The 14,656-nt window shown below is 39.9% G+C and overlaps 1 protein-coding gene across 2 annotated transcripts in view; it reads right to left on the minus strand.

The window, feature by feature from the left end:
* Window positions 1-3,757: 3,757 nt before the first annotated feature.
* The window catches only part of LOC134393559 (transcription factor Sp5-like), a 47,300-nt gene continuing 36,401 nt past the window's right edge, over window positions 3,758-14,656 (minus strand). The window contains exons 9-14 of one of the 2 annotated variants that reach the window (XM_063118608.1): window positions 14,386-14,468; window positions 11,181-11,273; window positions 8,988-9,181; window positions 7,841-7,898; window positions 5,830-5,901; window positions 3,758-3,962 (exon numbers count right to left, since the gene is read on the minus strand). In XM_063118608.1, the coding sequence (XP_062974678.1) occupies window positions 3,826-3,962; window positions 5,830-5,901; window positions 7,841-7,898; window positions 8,988-9,181; window positions 11,181-11,273; window positions 14,386-14,468 (637 nt within the window). In that variant the 3' untranslated portion in view covers window positions 3,758-3,825. Of the gene's footprint in view, window positions 3,963-5,829; window positions 5,902-7,840; window positions 7,899-8,987; window positions 9,182-11,180; window positions 11,274-14,385; window positions 14,469-14,656 lie in introns of those variants that run through there. The other variant, XM_063118609.1, reaches the window with a different exon arrangement.

The raw sequence follows: 14,656 nt of genomic DNA on the forward strand, positions 1-14,656 counted from the left end.
TGTATTTCCAAATATTATGAACACGGTCTTTATGGGGGGCATTTTCTCTCCTTTTTGCAAAACCTACCCACTCTCTCTTTATGACTGATCAGTCACAGATCCATACTAAATATTCCACACAATGAAGAACATGCTCATCACATCTTATTTAGATGAAAGATAAAGACAGGCTGACAGCTAGAAAGTTTGGCAGGGAATGAGAGGAGTCAGATATCACATTATTTTACATGAACTGTAAAATATGCAAGGCACTTCCTTTCTGCTGTCTAGTGTAATCTTTCTCATACCCATATAAATGTCATTTAATTTTGTTTTTATTTAGAAACTTAATAGACTTTTTTCTGCAAGGTGGTATTGGAAAAACACCATACTAAGCACTATCCAATAGATCTTTTTCATATTTAAAGTCAGACCAAGGTCATGGGAATGCCAAAGCTTCAGCATCTGAAATAGCAACATTTCCCAGTAATACAGGAAGAATCAATGTGTAATCCACCAAACTGAATACATGCCTGCAATCATGTTAGTGTGGCTCTCCAGTGTTTGACAACATTCTCCATTTATAGTTCCAGGTTTACAACAAAACCAGAGGTTTGCTCACACATGGTACAAGGGCTGTATTCACCTTGAAAAACCTAAGGTTAGGCAGATCTGCTATTATGGGCACATTTTGTAAAACTGTGCTGACAAAGATTGGTAGTTCATAATGTTTTAACCATTTACTTGTTGTTCCAGGAAACCCAATGACAAGACTCTTTATTACTATCAGTTCTTTATTTTTCTTAGTTATATCATTATGTCATGCTGTTAATTCCAGCTAAATCAAGCAAAATGGAGGAAGCTATCAGAATACCTTAAATATTTTCCTCCATAGAAATCATTCACAAGAACATAAGAACATCCATGCTGGATCAGACCAAGGGATCGCGTTGGCCAGTGTTTTTGTTTCCTGTGGCTAATCAGCTGCCCACAGGAAACGTACAAGCAGTACTCCAATCCCCTTTTAAAGCCTTCCAAATTAGTGGCCACCACATCTTGTAAAAGTGAATTCCATAGCTTAACTAAGAGCTGTGTGAAGATGTACTTCCTTTTTTCACTCCTGAAACTCCCACCAATCAGCTTCATGGGGTGTCCAAACCATGCATACTTTTGTACACCTCTATCATGTCACCCCTCCCTCACTTTTTTTTCTAAACTAAGCACCCCTTCCTTGACTTTTCCCCCCCTAAACTCAGATGTTATAACCTTTCCTCATAGGGGAGTTGCTCTCTGCACTTTTCCGTTATACAATATCCTTTTTTAGGTGTGGTGACCAGAACTATTCACAGAATTGTAAGTGTGGTTATACCACAGATTTGTATGAGTGGGTATGATCTTGGCAGTTTCATTTTCAATTCCTTTCCTAATTATGTCCAAAATGGTATTTGCCTCTTTCACAGCAGTCCCACACTGGGTCAACATTAACTAATATTAAAGTGCATTGCTCACTGAGCAAAGCAAGGACTTTGGTTTAATTCACTTACCTATTCAGCACCTGTTTGTAACACAGTTATCTCGCTTGGATATCAAGATACCAGAATGAGAGTTGGAACACTAGTTCAAGGCCACTATTCTACATTTTAAGTTGAATACAAACCTAATTTCTACTCCTAATAATCCTTCTCAGTCAGGGGTGATGAACCTTTTTCAGCCCGAAAAAGGGCTGAAACGGCCTGAACCTTTTTCAGGCCATTTCAGAGAAGCACCAGTGGTGGGTGGGGACATGGGCAAAAATGGACAGGGCTGAAAAATCCACCACCCCATCCTACTGTTGCTAATTTATAGTAGGAAGCATGACTACTCAAATGAAAGCATGAGCATCATGACTACTCACAAGTAAGCAGCACAAGGACTGAATCACTCAGCAGCTTCCTCCCCTGGCCCACAGGGAACAGTACTTATCTCCTCCTCCCCTGGCCCACAGGGAACAGTACTTATCTCCAATCAGCTTTAAAATTTAAACATATTTATAGAACAGGTTATTTAAAGTTTAAATGTCTTTAAATCTCCTATTAGCAAACAGGGGTTCCCTGCAGTGTGCTGCAAAAAAAGTGTTTTTCTCCAGCGATCAGAGATAAGAGCATGGATTTCCTGCACAGGATTGGAGGGACAAAGAGCTGGACCTGTGCAAGATGGGGAAAGTCTGTGGGCTTGCATCCCTATCACTGCTTTAAGGATTGTGGGGTGAGGAGAGGTACTTGGGATACCTTTCTTCTATGCTCAATTCTGTCCCCTTTCCCTATGAAATGTTACCAAGTTCTATTACAGGAAGAACAAGACGAGTATTTAAAATCCACTTTTGATCCAAGGAAAGTGAGTATGAGCCTTTCCCATATAAAAATCTACAGTAACTTGTGCTCTGCACACAGGAGGGCTGGGTGGGGATATGAAGGGTATATACAGGACTTGCATGCTGCCTCCACACACTGACATGGGGGAGGAAGATACAGGGTCTTACTGAGCCCCTTCAGAATTCCTTCACTTGTGGGCTGTGGCCTCATTCAGGGAAAAATCATTCTCACAGTTTGTTTGTACACAGGGGATCACCTGCTATAACTTATTCCTTAAGAATATTCGCTATCCACGCAGAAAGAAACTGAACATGAGAAATTTTATTTCCTTAATAGGTATGAATCATACAAATAAATAGAACTTAATTCTTGAAACAGCATCAATGATTGAAGGTAACAGGTAGCCTCCAGGGTGTAGGACTTAGGAAGGGGCTTGGGAGTGGAGTGGGTGGGACCCACGGAGGGAGCCAAAGCCTCCAACTACTGTATGATGAACTTTCACAGGCCAAATTAGGCCTACGGACCAGAGGTTCCCCATTCCTGGTACAGACATTGTCTATAAAGAGATAAACGCTTTCAGTGTTCTCCTGATCAGGCCACTGTTAAGTCTTGATGTTAGCTCCCTTACAGTAAACACCATAACTTCTGTTGGTAGAATTCTATTGCCTGATTAGTAGGGTGGGGTTGGAGATGAAACTTTTTAATCTATGAAAATATATAAAATCAATTAATTTGCCCGATTGATTAACTAAACATTGCAGCCCTATTTGGTACTCAGATATGCTGCCTCATTGATGGAAAACTCAGAACTTCAAAAAGAAACCAAAACAATCCCCAGAAGCACTGTTGGAGGATATGGTGGGAATGGATGTTGCACAAGCTTCTGAGATTCTCAGAACCCCCTGAGTGTTCCATAAAAATACCTACATAGAACCAAATGGTCAACCCTGTACCAGCAACCTAAAAGTCTGGGACACAAGTTGGGCAGGGAAGAGGTATATGAGGACAGGCCCTGTGCTAGATTCTTGAGATGGAAGGTTTTAAAAATTACACGGACTTGTAACCCATTTGTTACTACCCTCCTCAAGGCTTCTGCGATTACACTTCCAACACCCAAAATGGCTACAGGTTCTACTGTATTTCCACCTGTAGCTCTGTATGCCAATTCCCTGAAATAAGGCTAACATAGCAAGAGCAGTGCCAACCAGACCTGAAAATTAGGCTAGTAGAGCCAAATGAATATATCCCATGGACATATTTCATTTAACTCATAAAAACTTTTCATTTCACAAATTGCTCATCAATAACAATATGTTTCAGGGGTTGTCCATGCCCAGCACATTTGTATGTAACAAATAACTGCTTGAGGCAGTGGAGCGTTGAAAGCAATGTAAGTATAAGAAAGGTAATTGTTATCAAATCAGCTCATTTTAATGTGCGCGTTTAAAAGAAAATTAATTTAAAAATACACTCAGTCATGGCACTCCCAAAATTTTCAAGCTTTTTTATCAGAATCTTCAGAACTTGCTTCACTCTCAGTATCACTATTATCTGTATTGCTAGTATCCTCTTCACTGTCATCACTGCTCTCTTCACCAGTTTCTTCACCTTTTTCATTGGCTCGTTTACTTTCTAAAAGGGGAATGAAAAAGATACGAAGTTAATTCAGCCTAGCAACTAATTATTCAGGAGCTGATTTGCCCACCCCCTGGCCTGGCTCAACCTGCATCACACACACACCCAACTTCTTCTTCTTTCCGGTCTAGATGAGGTCGCATTGGTGCCTCATTACCCAACATCCCACAATTGCACTCCTCCAGGGTAATACCCCTAGTGCTCCCGTTCCTGCACCCCCCCATTGTTTTCCCCCCTCCTCCTCCTCCTCCTCCTCCTCCTCCTCTTCCTTCTCCTTCCAGTGTCTGAAAACAAAGGAGTCATGGAGGGAGAAGTCGACTCCTTGCCCCATTTTTTAAAATTTCACTGGTGTTTTGGGGTTGCTTTTTTAAAAAAGACGTTTGTTTGTAATTGTGCAATTGCACAATTCTAGAGGGGCATGGAGACAAACCACCACCTCCCCACTTTCCCAGTGCGCTGGTAGTCCATTTGTATTTCATTTTTTTGGTATTATTTTATTTATTTATTGAAGGGAAGCTCCCCAAGGTCCCTGGAAGCGCAGAGGCGATCCGGAGACCATTCTACTCACTGGACCATCCCTGCCCTGGCAGATGGCCCCAAATCAGGGGGCGCATTGTCCCAGCCATGCGTCTGCTGTAACAAGGTGACAGACGGCAAATGCGGGCCTGCACCTTGCTCAGTGGAAAAAGTCAGGGTAAGCGCCAGAGTTTTTTTAAAGTGGAGCTTAGGGGAAGTACTCTGGGATGGCTCCATGATGGCAGCTGCATCATTTAAATGACCTGCCGCCACTGCGGATCCACCTCGGGGCTTTCCCTTTGTCAAGATGTGCCCTGGGACATCTCCATATAATTCCTCCCGTGCTTCCTTTGGATGCAGGGGGTTTCCAGATCTTAATGGAAAACACAACAGACATGGATCTCTTTGCATGTCTTCTTCCAACAGTGGGGAAATGCATACAGGGACCCATTCCCTTCCCCTGTTGAGGGAATCAGTGGCCTGAAAAGCCAGTAGCTTGGATTATGTGCTTAAACTGTTTGTAGCATTTAATTTAAAACATCATTTTTAGTGACATGCAGTTATCTATTTAAACGTCCTACAGTTTTTCTTAATTTTGCAATGTTTTAAAATTTGTATTTATTTCTCTGGTTTTATTGTATCTTTTAATTTTTGAAGAGTTACCTAGTATATAACCCCACACCCACCCCGTGTGCAGAGGTGACCAACGAATTTAGCAATAATAAAGGATAAATAATGATGAAAATTGCCTCAAAAGACAGTGGGATTTCTGAATGGATTTAATTAAATATTCACGTGAATTCTAGTAATCGTTCATTATGCATTGAATTGTAGCTCTGACATGGTTTCCTTTTTTCACTGATTCTGTGCTGCCCTCCTGCTCTTCCCATCTTCAGGTGGGACACAAGACAGCATTAAGATGCCTATTCATAAAGGATTTCTTCCAACATCATTAACACTATTTTTATGAATAAGGGTGCAGTCCTATGCACATTTACTCACAAGTAAACACCACTGAACTCAATGAGACTTACTTCTGAGTAGGATGCATAGGATTGGGCTAAAGGTGTAACTCAAAACCTTGATCACCTTTACAATTTACTGTAATGAAAGTACAGAGAGTTCTGTAACAATAAGGTGCAAGCTGGTAGTTTGCTTTGTCTCCACAGGCCATAGAGCAGCCTTCCTCAACCTGGGGCGCTCCAGATGTGTTGGACTGCATCTCCCAGAATGCCCCAGCCAGCAGTGGCGGGGGCATTCTGGGAGTTGTAGTCCAACAAATTTGGAGCGCCCCAGGTTGAGGAAGGCTGCCATAGAGGTTCCACAGGATTACTGTTCTCACACTTACCCAATAGGAGTTTTTGTTCAATAAGTGGAAGAAACTGCTTGGCCTCCGGGTTTTCTGGTTCATATATTAAAACTGGAAATTGACAAGGGGGGCATTATTGTCTGTATGGTGAAACAAAATATGGAAAATTCCCCAAAGACCTCCTAGTTCTTACAATTGCAAAAATAATTCTCCTGCCGATGGTCCCTCATTTGGATCAGAATACCAAGTTAAAACCAAAACATGAAAGCTATGTAAAATTCATATGGCAAAAGCCATTTTTCGATTCGAGTTTTAAAGTACAAATAGTATCACATTTATTAGGAGCACAACTGCATGTCCCATCATTTCAACAACTTTTTCTTGGAACTTTTTAAACTCCAGTTTTCTCTGGACAACACGGGGAAGAAATTTGTTTGGTTTGTATTTTTAGGTGAACCCACTTAATTTGCACTACCCAAAATGATACACAAACCGAAATGCAGTTGTTTGGTATTCACATTTCTCCAACTTTTGCAATGCAGTTTTCCGAGGGAAAAATGCATACAAAAATGTGCATATTAATGGAAATTTATGTACAAAAATGCATTACTTTAGGGACCATTGTTTTCAAAAGTGTATATATTAGACAAAACTGTGTACCAAAAATAATGTACTTGGAGAAATGTGCATGAAAATGAAGACTAATTTTTTTTAAGACAAGAATAGATGCAGAAGTAGGACAAAGCAAACTTGAAAAATAAGAAGCTGAGAGAAATAGAAATTGACAGGTTTGTCTATATCTCTAACACCTGCTCTCCAGCATTAAAGCAACTATTTTCTTTTAAAGGAACAAACAGGTTTTCTTTTCTGCAGTAAGGCTATTTCCTTAGAAATGAGACTGATTAGTCCAGACATTACTTTCAATCTGTCTAATGAGATGAAGAAATTACTTGTAATTTGTCATCTGCCTAGAGGATTCATGAAATGTGGAAGTGCATTTCATGTATTTGCATGTTTTAAAAGTGTAAATAGCAGTACTCAGAGGGGTGGGTGACAATCACGATTATGACCATGTCATACAAGGAGGGAAGAGTTAATTCTTTCCTCTCCTCACCACGGTGCCACAATTACAATGACCTTCACCCACCCCTTCACCAGGAGGTGAAGCTGCATTTGGCACCAATGGCAGCTTCCCTCCTAAGGCAAATTGCAGTTGTGGGGTGGGGCAATTTTCCAGAAGCAGCGAGGAGGGGAAAGGATTACGATCCCTTTCTCCATGTGAGATAGTTGCAACCTTGATCAGGGCCTCTGTGTTGTTATTCAAAATTTAAAACAATTGCATTTCACCTATTGTCTAGTTTGGAAAGTTACCACTCCATTGACCTGGGCCGGATCTACACTACTGCTTTAAAGTGCTTTATAACAGTTGTGACAACTGTATATGGAGTGTGTCCTGGGCCTCAACAGTTGTCAAAACTGTTATAAAGCGCTTTAAAGCAGTAGTGTAGATCCGGTCCTGTACAAGAAGTAGCTGAAATCAGGAAAACTAGGGCAACAGATTCCCTTCTGCATTCCTTCCACTCTTCCTTCATTATGCCTAAGCTTATGCAGCTAAGCGTTTAATACTTGAGCATGGCTAGTATCTTCATAGTACTAAAGGTCTGGGGGGAAATTTGCTCCTGTTGTTATACAGAAATAAGTTTCTACAGTACCCTTCTGAAGTACCCTTCTGAAAAGTGTAAATAGTACATCTGCTTAATGAAAGTAAATACAAGTCTCAGGATCTTTGATAGTTAAAAGTTACATGTCAACAATACATCTTTGCAGTGTAAATGCAGGGAAAGTGTCACTACCACAAGATCTCTCTCTATATGAAACCATCCCGGAAAGAATCCAAAGGGTTCCAAGTCCTTGAATGCTGAATCAAATCTTCTGGCTAGTGTACATGCATTTTAGATATTGCTCCTATATAAAAAGCAAGCTGAAATATGTAAATGAATTCATGTACTTAAGTAAAAGATATGTGGAAACAATACAAGTGAGTACTTACTCATCTGACAAAGTTTTTTTGCAAGACTGTATTTCTGTTCCATTATTGCTTTCAGAAACTATAAGGATATTTAAAAGGATGTATATTAATACAAACTTTTTTTTTCTAGTCTATATATTAAGAAGTAGTTGTAGTAAGATTTAAAAGAAAATAACTCCTTACTTCCAAACAATGATTAATCATCTGAAATTAAATTCATTTTATTTTGTGACATTTCAGCACTTCCTCCTCACTCCCAAGGGAAGCCACTCCAGCTGGCTGTCCTGATTTAAACACGACTCAATACATCTTAAGGGTCCAAACTAAATATTAAGCCAGTCATGCAGCATCCAGATTGACATCCAACAGCTTCTGCATGGCAGCTTCTCTATACTGACAATCCTCCACATCACCCAGATAATTTACATATCACTGACAGTGACATCTGGCAGTGGCATAACACTCTCCACACATTTAGAGTCATTAGATGGGGGGAAATCACGGTGGTTTTTTTTCTTTATTTTTATACCACCCAATAGCTGAAGCTCTGGGCAGTTTACAAAAGCTAAAACCATAAAAAATGATGATGGAAGACATCGAATGTGATAGCACCATACAACTGCATTGAAGTAGCCATGTTACATTCTCACTGCAGGCAGATAGACAGGCACATATTATTAGGATTGGGGTGAAAAATAGACTTGTCTTTTGTGCACTATTGGAGAAAACAATGCACAAGGAGATGGCTATCAATGGCACTGGTCTTCCTGATGCCTCTAAGCTACCTCCAGTATCAGAGGCAGTATGCCAGTTGTTGGGGAACATGGATAGGAGGGTGCTTTTGCACTCATGTCCTGTTTGTGGTTTCCTGTCAAGAGCTGGATTGGACACTGTGTGAACGGAATGCTGGACGAAATGGACCCTTGGTCTGATCTAGCATGGCTCTTCTTATGTTCTTAAAATTCCCCCAAAATAAATTTGAACTATAGTCATGCCTTGTATTCTCTATATAGATGCATACAATGTCAATTTTCTTTCATTCAACAGGCCTTTACAATTATTTATTTTAAACTATATTTTCCACATTTCGAGCTGATCAGAAGTTTACTTTCCCTCTATAAAAGTTTAATTTTGCTAGAGCTCCTGTTAGCTTAACAAGTACTCGTACCTCTCCCATTAACTGTAGTGGTGCAATCCTCTTTTTAGCTTCATTGTCACTTTGTTCATTGTTTTCATCATCGTCAGAACTATCTGGCGGCTTCTCATTAGCATTCTGTTTATCCACACTGCCCGTCGGCATTTCAGTACTGACCTCACCATTGGCGGCCTTTTCAACATTCCTGGAATTTTTCATTTTTTCATCTGTGCAAAATCAACATGTCATATATGAGTTCTGTATGCTTTCATCAGGTCCTCTGGAACACCATGAAATTCAGTAGAAGAAAATGCAAAAAGGTGTTTTTCAGAGCAACAGTGATTTAAATAAAGGTCAGTTCCTTCTACACTTAAGTGCAGCTGTACTACGTATATGGGCATTACTAAATTTTGGCTGTCAACCATCACAGTGACATTCTGAATAAGCAAATTTAGCAACATCTCCTCTTTCCCTTCATATTATACATTTAAGTACCACTGACTTGGTACATAGAAGGAGTTAATTCAGAAGACTTTTGAACAGCCTCCAACACAGAGGTAGAAATAGGTTTTTTTAAAAGGGAGTCTGCAAATGACAAGCCAGAATATTGAACAGTACAACCCTCAATTTAAACTTACATGTGTGCAATAAGTGCTTTATTTCTGCCCTTCCTCAAATGCACTGAGATTCCTGAGCTTTGTGAATGAATAAGTTCAGTAAGGCTATAACTGAATTTTATTCGCTATATTCCACTTGTAAGTTTGACTTTGTTTTTTTTGGTTGGTTGGTTGGTTGGTTGGTTTTTACTTGTTGTGAAGCCACCTTTTAATTTTGCTCTAGGAACTGGTAGCGAATTCTTTGGACCCATATTTGCATAAATAGGTTTATACATACTTTTGTACACGCACACCAGAAGCTCTAGAATCTAGAGCCTAGTGAAGGGTGGTTAAGAAATATTTTAAATAAAATTAATTTCCAGATGTTATGGTGACTTAATAGAGTCCACCACAGGTGTATACAACTTCTCTCCTCCTACTTCCATATGGATCTACCATACCTGGACTGCCATCTCTTCCCTCAGACTTGATCATGACTTACTACACCTCTGTTAGATTCATCAGTCAGTCTCCACAGGACAACTTTTTGAGTTTAAAAATTGATATCAGTTGAGCCTTTTATTAGGGCTGAGTGAGCTATGACATCACATACAATTTATGATACTAGAGTTTAGCTCACAAAGAGGTACTAGAAATAAGTATTAAGGGCTATGCATACTGAGCAATTTAACTTTAGAAGTCAGGATTTCCTTCAAAGGTAGAAAAACAATGCTACCAATGACAGTTTATCTGTCAATTATTGATACTTAGGAGAAATAGTGGTGCAGAGAAACTGAAAGTTGGTGGCCTAATTCATGTATCCTTGTTTGTTCCATGTCCAAAGCCTTGCATGATAAAGTAAAACATTTAGGACTGTAAAAGTTAGTCATTTAAGTGATTTGATTAATCAAAGAAAACTTACTCCAATTAATTGGCAGTAGAGATTAAAAATATTTTAATTTTTTAAGCTGCTACAGATGGCAGATGCCATCATGGAAGAGACAATCCCCCTTCCCTTATACACACAAGAGTATGCCTCTTTTAAGATGGTGCCCTTTGTAACATGTGTAACATGTGTTATTATTCCATTTATTCATGGATTCAAATTAACAAGAAAACCAGAAGGAGCTCCATCTAGCTCTGTGATGTTACAAGAATAAGACCAAATGTAACTTTAAGCTACATCTAACATTATATAAGCAGACTTTCACTTGTGAAACAGGAGGGCTTTGCTGCCCTCCAGAGCAGATGAAGGCAGTGTGAGGTGCTGCAAGGGAAAGTATTTGATCTGCCAGCAGTGTCCGTTCCACTGGCAAGATACAACCCACAGCTGTTACAGCAGAGCATAGTAGAAATGTAGCAGAATCACTCTCTCCTGCCAATATCAAAAGGCTACAGATAGTGTTAAAATATGTTATTTCAGTAGGAAGATCAGCAGTAAAAGGATGGTTAGAATATTCTTTGTATTGGTAGTACCTTTGTTAAACTTTACACTATCCACAAAGTTAAAAATCAGACACATTAATGTCTTCTCCGTCAGAAAGTCAAGCAAATATCCTTTTGAAATCATGCTTAACATATAATATATAGTCATGAAAGCTAAAATGAAATATATTTTGTTTGAACCAACCATTGACTGTGGATTCTGTCTTAGCTTCAATTATCAAAGTTTCATGATTCAGTCTCTGTAAATCAGTTTTTAATTGTTGATCATTATGAATTTCTAAAGGGGGCGGGAAGAGAAACACAAGGCAGAAACACAAGGCTAATCAACAGCAACACTGATTATTCTCATATTTATGTTATGATAGTAGAGAAACTCATGCTATTTCATATACCAATTAATCTATATTAATCAAACTAATTTATAATAACATAAATACAAGTTCCTTATCATAAAATCAGTGCACATTTAGTGAGTCCATACTGAAGTGGACTCAGAAACCACAGGAAAAAAATGAGTTCAAGAAGTATAGAAGAAAAACCAAATATTGCAGTATGCATGTTTTAAAGCCCAGTAATCTATGGTTAGTAGGTTCAAAATCTATGAGACTTGCTTCAATGAAGGGCAGGGTGACTACAGAAGCTCTCTCATATTGGTTTAAGCTGCAGAAATCACTAAGACAGTGATGTTCTCCATGGGACAGTCAATTTGTAGTACCAGAGCAAAATGACAAGAGGTACAGCCACTTGGTTATGGTCCATTAGTGGTGGTGCCAAGCATAATAGATTTAAGGAGATGCCACAAAAATCTGATTAAAGATAAAAGGTTGTTGAAGATTCCTTATACAATATGGGAATCATTCCTAATACTCACTGCTCACAGTGACACTGTTTATCAAGTTAGACCATTCTCAGCACGGAAAGGGGGCGTAGGTCAGTTGCAGAGAACATGCTTTGCATGCAAAAGATCCCAAGTTTGATACTTGACTTTTCCTGGCAAGGCTGGAAAAGACCCTAAACTGAAACCTTAGACAGCCACTGTCATTCGCTGAAGACAATCCTGAGTGAGATGGACTAATGGCCAAACTTGGCATAAAGGCTAGAATTGGGCCAAACATTTTGGTTGAGGTTTTTTTTCAGCCATGGTGTGTGTGTGTGTGTGTATTGGCAGTGAAAATGAGATGCACCACAAGATGTGTATGAGAGATAACATAGGTGAAATTTTCAGGGGTGCAGGCTCTGATGCTTACCTTATTCTCAACTTTATGAAGTGGCCAAAGGTTTTTATCCCCTTGCTTTTTAATCTTTTTTTAAAACAAGAACAACAACACACCTTTCAGAGCCTTGTGCCCACTCACAGATTTTTAAAAAGTTTTAAAAACAAGAAACTTTTATCACCGCATTGTAAAGTTAAGAGTAAGAAAAGCACCAACCTCCACTATCCCTGAAAATTTCACCAAAATTCACCTGTGCCCTGAAAGCAGAAAAAATAATACTCTCATTTTGTAAGGGAAGAAATGGCCCATGAAAATGGGTGGAGATGGTGGTGGAATTTTCAGTCCACCTCTCTGAAAGGCAGCTTCCAATGTAAGATTAAGTGTCTTGCTTTGAAGAAAGCATTTATGAGATGAAGCTCGTGTAGCTTGACCGAGCAGAAGGAGAAAAAGATGGGTGGCACACACAGACTTTCCATGCCCATAACATACTGTTGCCTTTGACTGCGTTCACATGACATCCCAACCATGGCTAACAAGCCACAGTAAGTTGTCGTGTCGTCAGAAGCTGGCTCGCTTCCTGCAGGGTGGCTTGTTTGTGGGCAACAACTCACCCTGACAACCCATGGCTTGTTCTAGGATTTGTTCCACCCACAATACATTGGCATGTAATCCAAACCCAGGACAGTTTACCCATCATGGGTTGTGGGAAGCAGCGAGTGAGCCGCTTGGCAAAAGTGGTAAGCCACCACCACCGCTCTTGGTGATTGCGCCTGCCAGTGCTGCCTCAAGCCTCCCATGCCAGTAACTGCCCCTGCAATGATGTCAAAATGGCACTTTGGAAGGGCAGTCACACAGTCGCCAAGCCCTTTTTTTTAAAAAAAAATGGCCCCCAACATTTGCAAATGGGGAACATAATATATTTTTTTGGCCCCTGGAAATTGAGCAAGTCTCTTTGAAATAATAATAATAATAATAATAATAATAATAATAATAATAATAATAATAATAATAATTCCAAAGTTCTTTGCACTTACGAAAGTGCGCACTTATGGCTGTGAAACTACATAGACCCTTGCCTTGTCTATTGCTATGTATGTTTCCTTTGTCAAAGGGAATAAAGTGTACTAGGAAATATACAAGGTAATTGACAAGACTGGACTGCGGGAGTGAGCAGGGGACCAGATCGGCCACTTATCGTCAAGTTCCGAAGTTTGGAATTGACCCTTGCCTCCACATTCTACTGAACTCTTCCCAGAGTCTCCAGCAAGTGCTGAAGCCCACCCCATTTTTGCAGCTTCCGTGTTGCCGAGAACCACTCTTAAAAACATGTGTGCACTTTCACAACTGTGAAAAACTGGGAATAATAATAATGCATGAAAACATCTGCACAAATTTTAGAGGCCTAAACACATACACAAATATTACAACTCTATTTGCACAAATGTCGGGGGGGGGGGAATGTTTAGTTTAAAAAGCCAGGGAACAAAAAATGTGATTGGAGCAGGGAGGAAGATAGGATGGGAAGACAAGATGGGTTTTGCTGTGCAGGACCCTGGGATACGGGTGGAGGATGCAGAGGGAAAGATGGGGGAAACAAGCTGTGGCAAGCCTGATCGTCTGTCGGCCACACAAACTATGCACTATGGAACAACCCACATTGCATAGCTTGTCACCCACAATGAGTTGCATGACATGCAAACCTACCCTATATGCACTGGGGGAAGGGAGGGAGAAAGAGGGCTCTCTTGAGCCCTTTGGGGAACCTTCCTTGTAGGGTCACAGAGTCTGCATGGGTAAAGAATGTGTGCATAGTATTTTACCATCCCTGACAATCTCCATCTTTTCATCTTCCCAATTACTCTAAATAATAGAACAAAGCAATTTCCATTATACATGGAAACTGAGGCTACACAAGATGTGTGTACAGTTGTGGGCTCTCCCACACTAGAGGCCTTCAAGAGGCAGCTGGACAAGCATCTGTCAGGGATGCTTTAGGGTGGATTCCTGCATTGAGCAGGGGGTTGGACTCGATGGCCTTGTAGGCCCCTTCCAACTCTGCTATTCTATGATTCTATGACTGAGGGATAATTTGAATTCTGAACCCCTAGACCCCAGTCTAACAGCACAGAACTGCAACGGCTCTCTATAAATCACATATGCAAACATAAATCTCACCTGCTTCTTCTTCTATACAGTCATGCAATCTTACACTCATCTTCGGATTTATATTTTTTGCAATCCTTGTTAAAGCATTCCGTCTATGTATTCCAAGCGTTTTCCAAGGAAAAATAAAATAGCACATATTTTTACAAATACAAACTGAGACTAATGAGTCATTATGCTTTGAAGTGTAGCTCTATTTCTATTTGCACAACTTCATGCATGTTTTTTTAAAAATCAAATAGCATTTTAAGTCCATCTACTGTCATTTAACATGGATGGACAA

This window comes from Elgaria multicarinata, chromosome 2 (genome assembly GCF_023053635.1).
Source record: "Elgaria multicarinata webbii isolate HBS135686 ecotype San Diego chromosome 2, rElgMul1.1.pri, whole genome shotgun sequence".
Taxonomy (NCBI): Eukaryota; Metazoa; Chordata; class Lepidosauria; order Squamata; family Anguidae; genus Elgaria; species Elgaria multicarinata.